Source organism: Vigna unguiculata, chromosome 7 (genome assembly GCF_004118075.2).
Source record: "Vigna unguiculata cultivar IT97K-499-35 chromosome 7, ASM411807v1, whole genome shotgun sequence".
NCBI lineage: Eukaryota > Viridiplantae > Streptophyta > Magnoliopsida > Fabales > Fabaceae > Vigna > Vigna unguiculata.
In genome coordinates, this window is record NC_040285.1 from 2,362,353 (window position 1) to 2,381,369 (window position 19,017).

General features: G+C 31.9%; 2 protein-coding genes and 1 long non-coding RNA gene across 8 annotated transcripts; 2 read left to right on the forward strand and 1 right to left on the reverse strand.

Annotated features, from left to right (window-relative positions):
- Positions 1-3,140: 3,140 nt before the first annotated feature.
- On the forward strand, positions 3,141-4,585 carry LOC114189607. The gene has a single exon (XM_028078219.1). The coding sequence runs from the start codon at positions 3,338-3,340 to the stop codon at positions 4,346-4,348; it is 1,011 nt and encodes a 336-aa protein (XP_027934020.1). The 5' UTR covers positions 3,141-3,337; the 3' UTR covers positions 4,349-4,585.
- A 4,705-nt stretch (positions 4,586-9,290) lies between these two features.
- On the forward strand, positions 9,291-11,868 carry LOC114190878. Its single transcript, XR_003605871.1, has 2 exons — positions 9,291-9,569; positions 10,428-11,868. It is a non-coding gene; the product is annotated as an uncharacterized LOC114190878 (long non-coding RNA).
- On the reverse strand, positions 11,348-17,410 carry LOC114190877 (protein EMSY-LIKE 1). 6 transcript variants are annotated; one of them, XM_028079942.1, is made up of 12 exons: positions 17,148-17,390; positions 16,348-16,383; positions 15,358-15,408; positions 15,233-15,289; positions 15,033-15,142; positions 14,814-14,934; positions 14,432-14,656; positions 13,934-14,002; positions 12,584-12,829; positions 12,428-12,496; positions 12,279-12,342; positions 11,348-11,780 (listed from the first exon to the last, which is right to left on the reverse strand). In XM_028079942.1, exons 2-12 carry the CDS (start codon positions 16,348-16,350, stop codon positions 11,731-11,733), a joined length of 1,065 nt encoding a protein of 354 aa, XP_027935743.1. In that variant the 5' UTR covers positions 16,351-16,383; positions 17,148-17,390; the 3' UTR covers positions 11,348-11,730. The 6 variants fall into 6 exon arrangements, with proteins under 6 accessions (XP_027935743.1, XP_027935741.1, XP_027935744.1 ...); XM_028079940.1 differs by lacking the exon at positions 16,348-16,383 and having other exon boundaries at positions 15,358-15,435; positions 17,148-17,391; XM_028079943.1 differs by lacking the exon at positions 16,348-16,383 and having other exon boundaries at positions 15,233-15,408; positions 17,148-17,410.
- Between the last annotated feature and the right edge of the window lie 1,607 nt (positions 17,411-19,017).

Below are 19,017 nucleotides of genomic sequence, written 5' to 3' on the forward strand. Positions count from 1 at the left end.
AAGATTATTGAATTTTTATGAGGATTTGTGGAGGGGCAAATGAAATTTTTAGTTTTAAGGAGAGGGAATATTCATTAAAGGTTAACTTTATCTATAAATTAAAATTAGTAGGTAAATATTAGTATATAATTTTGAATTATCTATGGATAAAAAATTGGTAGGTAAATATTTGTATGTAATATTTAGTTTACCTACGGATTATATCTAATAGGTTATATCTGTATTAATGTTTAATTTACCTACAAATTCATATCCCTAGATAATAATCGACAGGTAAATTATTATTTCCTCGTAATGTAATGTGTTAAAAACGTATATACTAATGGTTGTTGTAAAAGCTTATTTTATTCAATAGTTGTATATAGCCACTACATAAAAAAATAACGCAAAATAAGGTTCGTGATTATTTCTACATACGAACAAATCCTTTTCCTGGAAAATAGGTTTACTTAAAAAAAATCAAACAATTGACTTTAAAGTTGAACTAGCCACAATGACACTCTTCCAACAAACCCTCCCTTAAATTGAACTTTTATTCAAATAAATACAATAAATTTACTTCTCCAAAATTGCACATTCTAAGTCTTCTTCCCAATTTCAAGAACACTTCCAACTTTAAGGCTTTGGTTATGATATCAGCTAGTTGATCATGAGTTCAACAGTGTAGTAATTCAACTTCCCCTTGATTTGTTAACTCCCCAAAGAAGATTACATCTAACATGAATATGTTTACTCTTATCGTGTATAATAAGATTCTTTAAACGTTTGTTTGTTGAACTATTATCACAAAAAATAATACACTTTATCTTAATCCCCAAATTCTCAAATATACCTATCATCCAAATGTTTTGAGCAACATAAGTTATTGTTGAAATGAATCCAGTCTCAACGGTGGACAATGATACCACATACTAATTTATATAAATAAAAGCAACAAACTCATTTGACATCTTAAAAACATAGTCTAGCGTACTCTTTTGGTTTTGAAGGTCTCTTGGCATGGTCATTATCACAAAAAGTTACAAAATTGTCACCTCATGTTCTTTTGTAAAAGAGCCCTAGTTTAGTGGTTCCTCTTAAATAACACATAACATGTTCACTATTTGTTGATGCATAGTTGTTGAAGCTTCCACGAAACAAGCCACCAAACTCAAAACATACATTAGACCTAGTCTAGTGACAGTCAAGTACATAAGACTTCCCACCATTTGCTTATACGTGATAGCATCAACCTTCACTCCTCCAACGTCATTTATGAGCTTGCACCTTAGAACAATTGATTTTTTTTCTATAAATGATCAATTATGTAAACCAAAACTTTCCATTACTTCGTTTGTATACTTCCTTTGACAAATAAAGAGGTGTGATGTCTATCTGACTTCCACACCAAGAAAATATCTATGTATCCAAGATCAGTCATCTCAAATTTCCTTTTCAGTGAGTTATTTAATTCTTTAGGTCAAATTATGTCTTTGGTCCCAATTTTATAAGAAAGAATCAATTTAGTTTTTTTTTTTAAGTCTCAATTAGGTTTCTATTTTCAAAAAATGTATCAATCATGTCCTTTCTGTTAAATTGGATTAAAAGAGGTTAATGGCACAATGACTAAATAGGGTTATGTACGAATTAACAATGACTAGGCAAAGTGAAAAATAGTGATATGGATTATTTTTTTAATAATTAAATTATTACAACAAGTCTTCCAACAGTGTTTTTTTGTAATGAACATAAATTAAAATTTGACTGTGTTATCATATTAGGGTTTTCTTATTTAAGGAAAATGGGGATTGAACACCGATAGAATAATAAGGTGTCGAAAGGAAAATTTGATAGAAAATTGGTTTTGGTTGACAATTTCAAATGAAATCAAACTAATAATTTTTAGAAAATGAAATTGATAACATAAAATATAACTTGCCATTCTTTTGGTTACATAAAGGTTGTATCTTGATTGTCATCTCACATTTTGTTTCAACATTTCACTTCTATAGTTTTTTTCCCTCTCAAACTCTTTTATGGATTCTCATATGCTACCAGATTTCTAGACTCTACTAAAGTTAGGAAGCCAGCTGGCATCACATCCATTCCTTTTTGTGTCTCCCTTTTTTTCCTTCTATATTTCAATCTTTCTCTTTTCAACCCAAGCTGCTCTCATCCGATTTGGATTCATCATTTTGAACTTTCCCAACTTGTTTGAATTAGAAGCATCTGAACTGCCTCAGTTGTGTCAATCCATGGCGGAGGTGCCAACACCACTGATTTAGGGTTTGATCCAAAAAAGGCAAATGACAGGTATGTATTACACGATGTTGCATTGCATTTCAAATATAAATGACATGTATGCGTTACATAAATCCACCTAAATATCTCCAAACACGGTTTAATCCAATTTAACAAAAAAAAAACATGGTTGATACCTGCTTTTTAGTCATTTGAATTAATGGGTTCGTCACTAGTAATGCTTCCTTTATTTTTGACGTGTTAGTTACTCTAAGGTTTATGTAAAGCCAACTTTTCTTTTAATAAATAGAACAATTTTTTCCATTATATTCTATTTTCTTTAGAGAATATATATTCGTTACTCAGTGGGAATGAAACAAAAATTTGATATTCGTTGAATTTGAATATAAAAATAATAATAAATTTGTTCTATAACGATGAGTATAAAATAACGATACTCGTCTTTTCCCTCTTTCCATCGACATCTCTAACTAGTTATAAGAGAATAACATAACCAAAATATTTCGTAATTAGAGAAACTAATATATATATATATATATATATATATATATATATATATATATATATATATATATATATATATATATATAATCTAAATCACAAGACACGCACAATAAGAAAAAAAAAACCGGACTTGACGCACGGTTACAAACTAGTATTGTCTGACTAGTATATTTCACACTCTAGATTAGATCCACCTAATTTGTGTGTATCTACCGAAATTTGGTAAATATTTTAAACAAATTTGCCCATGGTAAAAAATTTCAAATTCAATTATTTATGTTGATGTATGATTTTAGTATTCAAAATACTCTCAAAAGTTTTCTTACATGTAATCATTACACTCTATCAACCAAACACACTATTATCCGTTGATTATAAAAATCCAAAGGCCCAATTATCCCCTACAGACACTCTCTGTGCACTGCAGCCTATGAAATCAAATTTACAACAACAAACAACAGTGTCGTAGCAGAATCAGAGCAAAGTATCAAAATTTTCTTGCCATCTCTTCAAAAATTTACTCTATAAGATTATCATCAAGAAACCCCAGTGACCCCCAATTCAAAACTAGGGTTCCAAGTCCGAACCAAGGATGAAAGCCTCTCTAAAGTTCCGCGATGAACAGCAGAAGCCGCTGTTTAGGGCGAAGGTGCCGCTGAGTGTTCTGGGTATGCCCTTCCAATCCGGCATCGTCGCCGGCGAAACGAAAGAACTCACTCTGAACCTTTCTACCTTCTTCGAATCAGGTCCTTCGCTTAAAGTGGCGTATCGACCTAACGATTCCAAGAACCCTTTTTCGCTCATAGTGAAAACGGGAACCGGACCCTTCGGTTCCCCTCTCAAGAGCTCCATGCTCATGAGCTGCGAGTTCAACCTTCCCGCCCGAACCGGTTCCCCGCTCTTCATGCTCCACTTCAAACCCCGCTTCGGCGACTTCACATTCAAGAAGACCCAGACCTCCATCTTCGACGGAAAACCCTTTTGCAACGCGCAAAACGACGTCGTCATCGTCGACGAGACCGTTCAAGTCGAAACGCCGTCGTTCGCCGGAGCCAAGATTCCTGTTCTGGACACGAACTCCCGCGCCGCGGGCGCCGTCGCGGGAATGTTCTCCGGCGTTGAGGTGTCCGCCCGGACAACGCTCCCCGTGCGGGGTCGCGCCGCCGTGAAGTTCCGCTGGGGGGTTAGAGTTCCGACGGAGTTCAAGGGAGACGGCGCGTTCCAGCGGATTCCGTTTCTCGTGATGGATAAGATCGGCGTGGAGCACATGATGGAGTGCGGCGAGGCGAAGAAGGGCAGGGCGGACGCCGCCACTCGGGCTCCCGCGAGTGCCGACGTGGCGGAGGCGTGCTTCGCTGTGAAACGGCAGATGGAGGTCCTCCAGGCGGAGAACGGATTGCTGAGGAACGCCGTGGAAGATCTCCGGCGAGAAATTGTTGGTGTCCGAAGCGGAGGTTCAGAGTTTAATAAGTGGAAAAACCCTAAAAAGAACGACAAGAAAACATCTTCGGATTATGGCGGTTTTTCGGGGAAATCGACGGAGGTCGAAGCGAGTGAGGAATTGAAGAAGGCATTGATGGGAGGTGCTCCTTCTGGTGCTTGAATTTGAATCCGTTGAATTAAAAATATTCTTCTTTTATGGTGTATTGTCTATAACTTTTTTTTGGGATGGGTAGAATTCTGTTTTTCTCTTTCAAAATTATAGATTCAGTTTTGAAGCTGCGCAATTTTCTTCTTTATTGTTATGTATGTTATGATGTATAGGTTGGTTCGTCAAGGCTATTGTGTTCAATTTTGAAGCTATGAATGGAGTACCATGAAGTTAAGCAGAGTTAGATTATGAATTGGTGTCATTCATTTCTTTCACATATATACATATGAAATTTAAATGTTAGCCGTAGATTTTAGATCAGACTATGAACGTTTGGTTTGGTGTGAATTGGGTAATCAAGTTTTGAATGTGAAGAGAATTCATTCATTTTGGTTAATTGTTTGCATTGTTGTGATTTGAATTCATTCGTGTTAGTGAGTTCAACATTTCAATATGAGTACAGTGCAAGAGACATATGTGTGAGACAGATTGGGGGCAGTGGTTCTTGAACAATTGAATCAATGGGAAAGACACTTCAGATTGTGCTTTTTTTTTCAGGGAGTTCGAACTGGGTTTTTGGTATGTTGTTTACAACTTTCAGCTGTTTTTGCTCAATGTCAGATAGAGATTGAAATTCTTCTTGTTGCTTGTTGATTTTGGTTTTAGCAGGAATTGAATTTTCAATTTTAAGCATTTCATTAATGCTCTGTCAGGTATTTGGGTTTGTTCATGCTGCATTGAGATTTTTGGTTTGGGAATTGAATCTTGAACTTTCAGATGTTGATCCTCAACGTGTCAACGTCACATTTGTTGAAAATGTTGAGTTATAGTTTTGTTGTTTAGAGCTTTTTGGTTTGGGAGGGAATTGAATTGAATTCAATTTGGTGTTACTGTCAGTTTTTTAATTTGAAAATTGAATTTTGCACTATTATTGCCAGCTATTGCTTACAGGAGATGCAGATTTGTCGGAAGAAATTGCCCAATAATTGACAATTGAGTATTACAAAGAGAGGGAAATGAATAGGCTGCAATTCGAATAAACTTAAACCTTTAATCACAGATATTTTATTACATGATAAAGTTTTTACAGTTATATATATATATATATATATATATATATATATATATATATATTCTCTTTACTAGTTCAAATTTTCTATTATTTTTATTTTGTGCTGTTTTTGGTTAGGCATTACAAATACATTAACTGATATTTTAAATATTTTTTAATATATTCTAGAACGTTGAAAATTATTTTAGAACGTTGAATTTGGTGATAATCAGTATATTATAAAAATACAATAATAAAACAACACAAAATATAAGGAGAGAATCCAAAATCTTTCTTTACATGATATATTCATATATTCATAGAACATATTTATAGACATGTATCTGAAGATTGTGTTTTACAGAAGATGTAAGTATATATAGGTTTATTACATTATTTGTTCATATATAGAGATTTGTTACCTCAATTATATGCCAACAGAGGATATTTCTAAAAATAAGAGATTAATAAAAAGTAAATTAAGGTGTACGAGACTTATAATGGAGGAAATAGAACTATGTAATTACAATGAATTCAAATTATATTGGTATCATTTCCCACTTCTCTTCAAGAGGGAAGACATTAACCGACCTTGACCCAACGCGACAACACAGGCCTATGTAAAATAAGTTGTCTAATTCTTAATAAAAATAAATAAGATCTTTATTTATTTTATGTAATTGCATAATTAGTTAAAATTATTACTATAATGATTAGTTACGATAATATATTATATTTATACATTTATAAATTCATACTGCATGATTTCTTTTTTAATTTAATGTAACATATCAATATGTAATGAATTTTATCATAATAGCGTTAGACTGTTTATTATCTTTAAAACAAAAATAGAAATCCCATTATTTGTATATTAATAAATGACACAAATATATGTAAACTTAATATAAAATAATATTTTACTAATAATAGACCATAACGTTAGAGTAATAACATTTTATTTGAAATATAAGATATTAAATTAATATTTAATATATATTTAACAAATTATAAACAGAAAATTCAATTCTTTTCTTTTGAACTTAGAATTTCCTTTCTTTCGTAGATAATCAAACCTAATTTATCATCATGCTTATCTTATGTATAAACTCTTCACCCAGCATCACTAAATTAGCTGTTTCTGACTATATATTTTTGTTCATCATATAAAAATTTGTGTATCATTTTAATTTAATATAAAATCAGTACTCAATTACTGATTTTTACGATTTTCATAATTTTATCATAAAATTATTAAATATATTTTAAAATAAGTTATAAATATTTTAAAAAAAATTGTTAAACATTTTATAGTAAAGGTTATCCAAACAAAAATACATTATGAAGGTTTTTTATAATTATTGTCGTATTTATAATTTTTACTTTCTCTTGTATTTATAGATAAATTATAGTTTTAGAATTACTGTAAAAATTATCAAGCTATTTTAATAAATTTAAATAAATATATTGTATTTATATACAATTAAACTAACATTTTAAAAAAATTATTACGTTAAAAAATATGATCAAATTTTAACTAAAAATTATTAAAAGAGTAAAATTGGTGATTAAATGCTAATTTTAATTAAGCTAGCTTTGAATTCTACAACTTTGGGCTAGATTTCTAAATTTTCATTTGGGTATTGATGTGTTGGTCATTATAAGAGTTTATTTTAGTTTGATGTTGAACATTTGTATAAATACACCCTTATTTTTATGGACAAATAAATGCAAAATGTTTCATCATCACCTAGATGTGTTATCTATAGAGAAAAAAATACTTTTAAAATAGATGATACGATTAAAAATATATAAGAAAAAACTATAAATATTTAATTTGTGTATCAAGTAGAAATAAGAGAAAAAAATACATACATATACGAGAATTGTAGGTATAGTTTTGTTAAAATTATTACTGAGTATTAAAAGAAAAAATTTTGTCCCCCTTAGTATTGTATATTTAAACTCTACTCTATGATAGATATGTGTGTAGTTGAGAGTGAGGATGACCAAAATACTCATGTCCACGGGTATGATGGATAAAATCCATGACGGATAGTTGGTATCGCAGGTAGAAGGGTATTTTAATATCCATTTATAAAGGGTTAGGTGCATGTACCATACCATTCTTACCATGGATATCTGTTATCCACAAAAATATAAAAATAAAATTTAATTTATATTTCATTAAGTTTAATTTAATTAAAACTAAATATACATTTTATTATATTAAATTTAATTAAAATAAATATTTTATTTTATTTTATATGTCTTCTGTAATTTTATTTTAAAAATTTATAAAAATATATTTTATTGAATATATGTGGGTATCCACATATACCTGCGAATTTTAAAAAATCCGTGAATATTTTGTAAATAGATACTTGACGGGTAACGAGTAGATTTTTCTGTTACGAATGGAGTTATAAGTAAACATTATAGGTGTCTGATCCGACTTCTCGTCATCTATAGTTGAGAGTGTACAAATACATCACTTGACTTGTTTCAATTAATTTAAGGTTTGAAATTTGTCACCCAAAAAATGATAATTAATAGTGGTTATTAAAAAAAACATAAAAACAAAGTATTATATTAATATAAATATCACACATTAGTTGCTTTAAAATCAAAGAAAAAAATGTTCATAGGAAAAACAACCATCTTTACATCTTTAGAAGAAACAGTATTCTTTAATTTATGATTAATTTTCTTCAAATCTAAGAAACTCATACTTAGGACCATATTACTATAATACTTTTTATTTATAAGAAAAATTAAATATAATAATGAGTAATACAACTTTAACATTCTAATCTATCTAGGAGTTAACATTAGTGGGGTTGTCATTGTTCTAATTCAAAAACCTAATCTAGACTCACAATACCAAGTGGGTCATTTTCTAACTTTGTAATATAATTTATCTATTTTAACCTTGTGTATTATTAAACTATATTAAACTGATCTATATTTAAGCTATAATATATTAAACTATAAAATAAAAGGAATTTAATATTCAAATTAAGCATTATTTTAAAAATAAACATTTTAAAATTAAAATACTACATAAATAAAATATGATGTTATAGATTTTTTTTTATTATTAATGTAAAGTAGTTTAAAAAATATATTTTTAAGAAAATATTAAAATAAAACTACATTGGGGTGATCCAAACACAACTTGAATTATTCTTAAGAAAATTACATTAGATTTATATTCAAATTAAAATTTGTCCAAGTCAAGTTTAGGCAAACCAAACAGGTAACATCCACCCACAATAGATCCACTTGTTGAGCCTTGCCAATGTTAAACTTGGGTAAACATTATAATTTTCTTATTTTTCATTTATTTAATAAGCAGGCAATTTACTCATAGATTAAATTGATTAATATTTTACAATTTTAAAGATTATTGTACCGTTCTACTTATTTCCAAGATGAATTACATGTTCCTTACGATTGCAAGCAACTAAGTAAATGACAGTCTTAAAGATTATTTTTATCAATTTATTAATTTTAGGTACTAGTTTAATCAATTATTAAAATTCAAAAGAATAAATAAATTAGTTTCTTCTTTTTTTTTTCACTTGAAATGCGAGTTAGAAGATAGCTTCGAGACAAGCAATAGAATCTATTTAAAATCCCTAATTATTCCTAATAGGTGACCAAAGGTCACATTAAACCTAAAGGAATACATTAATTATTATTTAATAGAGGGTAGGATAGTTATGTAGGTAAGTATAGTATGGAACATTGACATTATTACATTCAAATTTCTTATTTTTTATATGTATATTAATTTACAAAACTCTTGAATAATTTTTAAAATTTTAATTTTCTAATTTTTTAAACTAATTTTAATTTATATATATTTTTAAAATTTCAAGAATCCTTAATAATAGCGTGGTTTGTCCCACATTCCAAATTACGTCGCAAACGGTGACTCTGTGTGTGGGACCCACGCGAATGCGCGCTGTTTCGGCGTTTCCTTCAACCTCACAACACGTTGCGCAGAACGACACCGTTTTGGAACGACGTAATCCATATCCATCAACCTACCTGAATCGCTTCAACGAAGGGTCTTTGAAGTTCGAAGGAAATGAATGTAAAGCGCATCGGATCAACGTCGTTTCGAGACTATTTCCGAGGACACAGATCTCTTGAAACTGCTCAATTTCTCTTCAGGTACATTCAAATCCTCTTGATGACCTGGGTTGTTCTGTTTTTCGCTTCGTTTGGATTTAGTTGAATGTTGACTTTGATCATGGTTACGACCGGATATTTAGAAAATATTTTAGTGTGGTAAAATTTTGTTAGGTGTAAAAAATTTTAAAATATACTAAATTTTAAAGGATATTTTTATTTATATATTAATTTATATATATAAATATATATATATATATATATATATATATTATTTATATATATTAATTTATATATGTGTAAAAAGATTGAGAGGCAAGCCTCTCACACACCAAGAACCTCCGTCACTGGTTATGAGGATTTCGGTTATTCGTGTTCTGATGCATTCTTTCAGTGCACTGAATGGTAAGTTGAAGCTGAAGGATTTCATTTCTTGAGATTTTTTTTTTTTTGTTTCTGTTCGGTGGTTTTTGGTTTGGTATAACATCCACTACATGTTCATGACTTGAAGGGATTTTTGTTAGCATTTTGTTGATGCAAGTAAAACTGAATTAGATTTTTTTTAAACGACATATTGGCTTCAAATTTTTTGAATGAAAAATAAAACGTATTGAAAAGGAAGACTTCACTGAAAAAGTGACTGTCAAATTTCATCCTTTTTTTTTTTCTCAATCATTTCACCGTTCAAGTGACAATAAGCTTGGTTTAATCTAAGTAACATTCGGAAAAATGGGTTCCAATTAATTCATGTCGGGTTATATTGCAGAAACAATAAAAGAGTTATGGTTTCAGCTTGATATTATTTGGGTTACTCTAGTGAAAATCTATTTTTATGCAAAGAATAGCATTTGAAACACATGGCATTGCATGTAAATTTAACGCATGCTAATATCCTTTTAGGTTCTGAATCAACTTCATAGACTCAGCATGGTAATTTTAGCTGCTGCAACGAGTTTGAAGCGTCTACTTTTTGTATCTTTCGACTGATCAGATTTCTAGTGATTCCAATCCATCATATCTGTTTGATAGCTTCTTCCTGTACAATGGCGAGGTAGTCGATCGATTACTAATTTGCGCTCTTGTTTTATCATGGAAATTAGATCAAACTATTCAGGTAATGTTTTTCTCTGAGATTTCCTAGGCACGTTTGGAACATACAAAATTTGATCGGTGCATTGACAATTAAGGAGTAGACATCATGTCAGGGAAGAGAGTTTCGCCGAAATTAGGGATCTTGTCGTTGTGGTGTGGGAGGCTTCATTGCTTTATGCATGAGTAGGACCGATTCTTGTGTTTCAGTGGCCATAGTTTTCTTTCATTATCATCTTATTTCATAAATAGGATGAAAAGATTACAAAAGTATATACCTTTAGAAGTATTTATATCTTCTTGTTTAAATTTATGAAGGATCTTAATTGCAGTATTAACTATGGTATGGGGGTTAGGCTTTCTTTTATGACACCATTCTGGAAATTGATGGAATCTAATGATTCCTGGTGGTTTACAAGGTCTTCCTTAGGTTAGTAGATTTGCTAATTTGAATCAGTCATAGTGTCCATGTTACTGTAATTTGAATTGCTATTATATGAATTTTCATTCTCACGTTTCTTTTAATTTTGCATCTGATGGGTTAAGGCACATCATCATTGACCACAGGCCATAGCTGATCAGGTCCTGTATTATTGGATGCGTTTAGGAATACCCTTCCACCTTTGATGCTTTTTGCTGCAAAAATGCAATTTGACTACTATTTGTTTTACTTAAGGTTTCATTGTTACGTTGCAGGAATGCATCGAAGACATTGATAGTATCTGTTAAAGGGAAAGCCAAACGAAATTCATGACAGATTAATTTTGTAACATTTTACTTGTAGTATTTTACAGGTTGCATGCAGAGTGAAGAATTGATATTGATGTGCCTGACAATTGATAAACTGAGAGGCTCCCTGTATTCAAAATCGTCATTGAGTACAAAACTCGCACATGTGGCAACAGTCAGGAAGAGTAATAAATGAATGACAGAAAATGCATGAGTAAGAAGAAAATCGTATTGGCAATTTGCTGCTGTTGGATCCTACAAGTGCATGCATAAGCTGTCCACGCATTCATCTCTCCAATATTAGAGCTTCACGAGATCATCAGAGCTTAAAGATAATGTTTTCTGTGCAACAGATTATCTCCAACATGCAGTATTTCCTGTGCTCTTATCCCCTTTCTATTAATTGTCCATGCTGCAAAAACGGCTGTTCTTCATCTGTAAGCAAAGCACAGTGAAAAATTACACAATTATTTGTGATTGTGATATACATACAACACATTTCTGCTTAATCCTTAAAACATTAGCATGGTGACCGTGATCACCAATTGTGCAAACAATCCTCAGCGAAAGACAATGTTAAAACAATTTTATTAAATAAGCACACAGAACTTGTTTTGTTTGCTTTTTTTTTTCTTTTCAAAAGACCTCTTAATGAGCACAGAAAAAAAAAAGCAATTTTTTCAATAAGCGTAAGCCAAACATTAGCTATAAAACAAGAGGTCCATCGATTCCTGTTCTGATCCAAAATGAAGAAAAGCACAAATGTTTTGCCCCAGTTAGAGAATTGCCCCATATGGTATAATAAAAATGTTGATTTTATTAAATTACAAAAAGCTTATTTGTCTGACCTGAACAAAAAACAAAAGAAAAAAACATAAGGGGTTTCAATATACAGCAGTAAGCAGCATGATTATGTAGACGGCTAATTATTACCACTTTCACCATCAGATGCATCTGCAATCCTTGCAATAGCGTCAACAAGTGCTTGCTCGTGCTCCTATACAACAGTTCAAGCAACTGTGAACAACAACAGTGCGTATAATAAAGGATTCAAGATGGCAAAAACACGATGATGGACTTACTTTCAGCATTTGCTTTGCTTTCTCAAGCTCCATTGAATCAGGAGCACTTGTAGCAAAAATCCTTTCCACCTGTTATAACATCAATGTCTCAAATAAAAAAACTTTCCCTGTTTATTCTTTTGGTTTTAAAGATATTGCTTAGGCATATGATCCTACCTCCTTAACTAGAGAATCTGTGTTCAGCAATTCAATGTCATCCAAAACTCTCTTCCCAATACCATTTTGTGGTGGGTGAAATTCTTGTCTGGTATGAAACCTGGGATGACCTCTCCCTCTTCCTGCACCTAAAGAATCACCACCATGGCCAAAGAATCTCTTAACCCCTCGACCGTGTCCACTATGTCCACCTCTATGGAGTATGCCTGGATCTTCACCTTCCCATCTTATATCCTCCGGTGAGATCTGTAATTGACAAGGTATATTTATGTTTGTCCGTAAAATATGAAAATATCATTTTGCCCAATTTATAGTTATTGCAACATAATTTCTTTTGGGGTGGGTAGAAACAGTCAGGGATCTGTAGCACTACAAGAAACATGGTTTTGCACAAACAGCTTACACGTTCACAATGTACGAGGTTGTATGCACATAGAGCAAAAATTATCACTCAAATAGGGTGTTAAATGACAAGACAAATACCTCTCAACCCTCTTTCTATTTGTATACAGCTACATGTTTACTAACAAAAACCCACCCTTAATGGGCCTATTTCCCTACTTTCTAACATAATCCTTAGTATTTCTTTGACTAACTAACCTAACTTAAATAACTATTAATTGACCTATCAAAATCACCACCGGTTGAAGTTGTAAAGTACAACTTCACCATCCGAAATCTATGTTCAAGCAGTGTTTCTTTATCCGTGAAATGGTATTGCAAACAAGTGCAGAATGAGTTTGCACTTTAGAGATAGTAAATGTGGCACAAATGAGGAAGAAAAATGATCCATTTGACTCTACATTGGACTAAACTTACACAAGATCAGGAAAGATAAGAGATGGAATCTACAATGCACCCTCTTCAAGAGACAGAGGATGGATTCACCAGCTTTCATAATCATTGATTATATAGCCTTTCTGTACATGTAAAATAATCTATTGGCATATGGTGTTTCAACCAGGGTACCACTACCAAGAGAAGAAAAAAAGAGTAAAGGCCAATAGAAGGACAATGGATGAAATAGATTTAGTTTTAGACCACAATAACAGATAAGCTGATAGGAGGATTCAAACTTCTTTTTATGGGGGGATGGATGCTGCAAATTCTGCTATCCCTTAATATGTTCCCAGTGTCCCCTTGGTATCATTTTTAAAAGAAGGTGGTGCTAGAGGCCAGAAAATCATTTGGGTCATCTAATATTCTACTTTTTAGTCATTTCATACTATTAGATGTTAATCTTTCCATTAACCATCTTTTTCTAATGCTAAAATAAATGTAACTAATCAAATTTAAAAACCTAATTAACTATTGTTGTTATATATGCAGCACAACATACGAAATATATACCTCTTTGAGATCAACCCATTCCCAAGTCTCATGTACTTTATTAATATCATAAACCAAAGCATGCCGACCCTGCGAGAAAGAAACAATCGAAAAGCTAGGATAAAAAATTACTGAAAAGTTACTAAAAAAAAGCCTCTCAAGCTGCCATGCACTTTCAGGATTGGGTCCTAATCACACTTCAGCTTTTTTATTTCCATCTGGATTAAAAGGTGAATACTTCATTATATATCCTACAAGAGTTTAGAAACAATAAAGAGAGACACATTCATCCTAAATGATATAAATATAAAATGCTTGCATACTGTTCATTCTCTGTGCATGGGGAAACAAAACCAAAGGCATCATGTGGGCAAAAAAACTCAACTACATAAATCAAATCACCCTAAAGGACCTAAACATCAAATTCAAATGACAATCAGTACAGTAGCTATTCAAACCAGGTAAAATATAAATGCAGTAATCAAGAATTTTCAGAACTATTTTAAGATCTAAACATACATCAGCAGGGTTGTAATCAGTTACAACAGCCTCATAAAAGTGGTTATCTTCAGGCCACCTAGTCCAAACTTTCTTCCCAATCAATGGATCAAACGCTGCTGCTTCGGCGGGTGCATTCGATGCAAGAGCACTGGCATTGCGATTTGAAAAATGCCTACCTCCAGTAGGTCCAGCAGAAGTATACTGTACAGACTTCACTGAAGATAAAGCAGGCAAGGACTGACCCTGGTGGAAAATTAAAACCAAATAATACATCTCAAGCAAATTTTAATCCTCTAGATCCTAAAGCATCCCTAAAAAATGCAGGCATTGAATATGAACACAAAAATTGTGCTGTTTGAGCCCACATCACATCATATATTAATAAAATAGAAGGTGGTACCGAATGGGATGTCTTCTGTTTTTTTCGGGACACTGAAACAGTTGGACTAGGTAAAATGTCATGAACAGGCTGAGATGTGCTACGCCTTGCAGGTTGGTAACAACCAGTTTGTCTCCACTCCCTGATTGAATTTTCAATCACATAACATAATAAAAGGAGAAAAATGGCCAAAAGTAATGTTTTTCTGAACTATTGCAACTATTCAAATAATTTCCAAACCTAATGCGGTGAATTATTTCATCAGAGTTAACCCTGGTAAGAAGTTCTCTGTGTTCATCATCTGAAACCCTCAACTCTTTTCTAAGTTCAGTTATCAAACCTTCCTTCTCCTGATAAATACATAAAATGAAATACAGAAGATGAATCTTTAACACGGGAAAGATAACAAAAAGTACATGGAGGGAACCAATGGTACATACCCATGTAAGAGCATCAGACTGAGCTTTGAAAGCACGCAAGACCGCAGAGTAAGCTTCCTGTTCAAGTAGATGAATTTGAGCCTCCATGTCACAGTGCAAATTAAAGCGTGTAACAAAAAACCTACAGAAGATTTTTCATTGCCAGTAACACTGCTAGATCTCAACTCTATTCTGACCTGAGGAAGAAAGATCATCATCAGTACCTAACATTGTTTAATACAAAAGGAACTTAATATAAGTAACAAGAATGACACGTTTCAAGACTCAAAGGTCAAGTTTATTTTTGTTAAGTACATTGACTCATGCATTGGAAGAGAATTTTCTTTATTAGTGAATGATGGTTACACAAATTATTTCTTTAAGGATTCAAAGTTCATGTTTATTTTGTTGAGGATATTGATTCACGCATTGGAACAGAAATTTCTGTACAAGTGAATGCTGGTTACACAAATGATTTCTTTAAGGATATTCAAAGTTCAAGTTTATTTTGTTAAGGATATTACTTCATGCATTGAAAGAGATATTTCTTTATAAGTGAATGCTGGTTACACATTATTTCTTTATGGATATTGATTAAATTATTCTTTAAGGTAGTCAAAGTTCAAGTTTATTTTGTTAAGGACATTGATTCATGCATTGGAAGAGAAATTTCTTTATAAGTGAATGCTGGATACAAAAATTGTTTCTTTGTTCTAGAAACAGAGGGCTCTTGACTCTTTAAATTTCTTTTCCAATTATCAATGAGCATAATCACAATCAATTATCTTTAGTCTCTTGCATTCTTCATTTTCAAGCTTATTCAACAATTTGAGCAACTCAGATGATCGGTTCCGCAGGATTTACAGGTTTGGACAAAGAATAATAACTAAAAATACAATTCAATGTACAAGCATATGAGAAGCACTGGCAGGAAATGTGACAAGGCTTGTACGCATTCAAATTTTAATGCAACCTGCTTTACAATGAAACAATTTGGATATTAAAAGTTAAAAATATGATCCAAATGCAAGGTTCTGGAAAGTATCTTTAGAGATTTCATGCATCAGGGTTGCTGTTTCATTATATAATTTCTTCTACCCTGCAGATCACAATTGAAACATATATTTGGTCCCTACCATAACCTTCTTGTGATATATGGTTCCTTCAAACACCTACAGAACCAAATTTCGCCCCTTATCAACCTCCTTCATCAATTACCACAGTCCATGTCATATACACACAAAAAATAGAAAAAAAAAAAATCCATCCCAGTAAGAATTTCCCTCGTATAACATGCGGCAACAAATCCCAATTTCATGCATCCAAACATAGATGCTGCATCTACAGGCACAAATACCAAGAAAATAATTCCTATCTGATTGCTCACGGGACTCAAGTTCAAGTTCTGTTCCCTTACCAACTTAAACAGTCTCCATACATCAACACCATCAAAACCTAACCTCAGTAACCATATTCCACAGTAATATGGGCCACCAATAATTCTCTATCTTCAAACGTTTACAAATTACTAAGCACATACCCAATACCAACAGAAGGGTATCTATTTTCACAAAAAATCATAACAAATTTATATACAAGCCAGAAAAATACACACGCCCTACATTAAAAATATTCTTTTCGCCTCAGTCACTTCTCATTTGATATTCTGAAAGAGCCAATCCAGCAAAATAAGGAGTTAAACTTAAACCCTAGCTGAACATTATGCACATCAATGTTACAGTGCCAATTTCAGGAAAGTTCCTAAAACAAACCATCTTCAACGTAATAATAACAGCCAATTAAAAAACTACGGACCCCAAGTCCAGGAATTTCGAATATCGCTAAACAAATTTTAAAAATCTTTTTCTTTCTGACAACATATTCGACAGGTTGAGGTAATAAGAAAAAGAAAACCCTAGAGGGCAATGAGGCTCACCGGGAGTGTCGGAATTGGAGAGTGCGAGAAGATTAGAAAAAATGGGTGAGAGAGCGAAGGGAAGCGCGTTTGGGTTGGAGAAAGTCGAAGGTTTTGGAGAAGAAAATGGGTTTTAGTTTTGAGTTTGGGTGAGAGAAAACGACAGAGTCAGAGGGTGTTGGGTGTTTTCCTCGTACGAGTTATATAGTATAGTCTAATCGAGTCGAGTGGACACAAAAAGCAAACCAATAGAGAAAACAGATTTGGTTTTGGTTTGGTTTGGTTGAAGGAAACCACAGCAATGACAGGGTATGGATTCTAGATTATAAGAACAAGAAAAAAAAGCTATTAGTTTAGTTAATTAGATGAGGAAAAAATAGTTAAAGTTTATTCGTATTTAAGAATAAAATAGTTTTTTTAAAAAAATATGAAGGGAAATAGTGGCTAACAAATAATAATTCATATCAACCCACACGAATATTTATAGAAAAATAATTAATATGGTATAAAAGGATTCATACAGATATTTTATTTGGTGGTATTTTTAATGTTTCTTGAAATATTTACTTATAGGAATTTTTGTAGTGTGTACAAATTTCTACCGTTTTATCTTTTTAAGAATATTTTTAAACAAAAATAATTATATATAAAATAAAGAAAAGTATCTATAATAAAAATATAAAAATTATTTATATTTCATTTTATAACAATAATATTTTTATAATAATCAATCAGTATAATAATATATTTCAAATAAAATAAAATTTTGATTTAAATAGTACAATTGAAGCAATATTTTTTAGGTATAATTACCTATTTAAATTTAATTATTGATTTAAATGACACATGTAAGTTATGACAATTTCATTTTTTTTTTTAATTTTTTTTAAATTTATAAACTGACACTTGACGTGATATGTGACTGTCTCTTGTCATGACAGGTAGTATTGATAATAATTATTTTCAATTTAGATCTTTATTTAAATTGTTTGTTCAGTTTAGTATCCTTATTTTTTAACACAAACCAATTCTATCATCTCCAATTAAAGACCAAATTAATAAATAAGTTTAATTACAACTTATATATACATGTTAAAATAATTTTTTTTGAATTTATACATCAAATCACTGTTGGTAGGGGGAGCTACTTCACCTATGAATGAAGAATGTTTTTGATGATGTCTACTGGTTTAGAATAAAACATAGCTTGGTCTAGTTAGGATATGCATTAGGCAAATAGCTTCTCTTTATCAAATGTTTTTTAGGCCTGTTGTGTAATCTTGTATATGATTAGTTTTTTAGCTAATGGATTAGCTGTGAGTATGGCACAAAGGAAGTGAAAATATACTCACGATAATCGATTAGGTAAATTGCTAATCAATTAGTGACAGCAAAAATCTTTGTATAAAAGCTGTTTTTAGAATCTGTTTTGTCCAAGGAGAAAATTGATAGATCACGCAGTTTTCCATCTGAAAGAGAGCCCTCTGAGAGTCACAGAGTTTCTGAACATTCTGGAAGATCACTCAAGTGCAGATCCAAGAAGATTGATAGTTGATTCTACTATGATGGGTCTTGCTTGAATCAAGGAGCATCTTGTCAAATCTGCACAACATAGGTGTATTCGTTTCTTGTTTTTGTTTACTGTATTTCTGATTACAGTTGCTTCAGTGTTTGAAGTGTAGGCCTAGGTGCAATTGCGTGGATGCATTACTCCTAGGGGGAGTTCTTGATTGGTAGATCAAGTTCTTGGGTTTTTAGGGTCTAGAATTATATAGGTGTGTTTGTAATTCTTGAATCCTATCTGTTTAGTGGAATCCTCCTAAGTGTGTTACTTAGGAGAAGACTGGATGTAGATTCGCCTTGAATCGAACCAGTATAAATTGTGTGTCTT

What these genes read in the sequence shown, in the direction of transcription:
- LOC114189607 (XM_028078219.1), top strand. Translation starts at nt 3,338, where the DNA reads ATGAAAGCCTCTCTAAAGTTCCGCGATGAACAGCAGAAGCCGCTGTTT.
- LOC114190877 (XM_028079940.1), bottom strand. Translation starts at nt 15,429, where the DNA reads ATGATGATCTTTCTTCCTCAGGTCAGAATAGAGTTGAGATCTAGCAGT. An exon ending in CTGATTACAACCCTGCTGAT is followed by an intron (nt 14,003 to 14,431) that starts GTATGTTTAGAT and finishes TCTTTCTCGCAG; the next exon opens with GGTCGGCATGCTTTGGTTTA. An exon ending in AAGCAAAGCAAATGCTGAAA is followed by an intron (nt 12,343 to 12,427) that starts GTAAGTCCATCA and finishes ACTGTTGTATAG; the next exon opens with GAGCACGAGCAAGCACTTGT.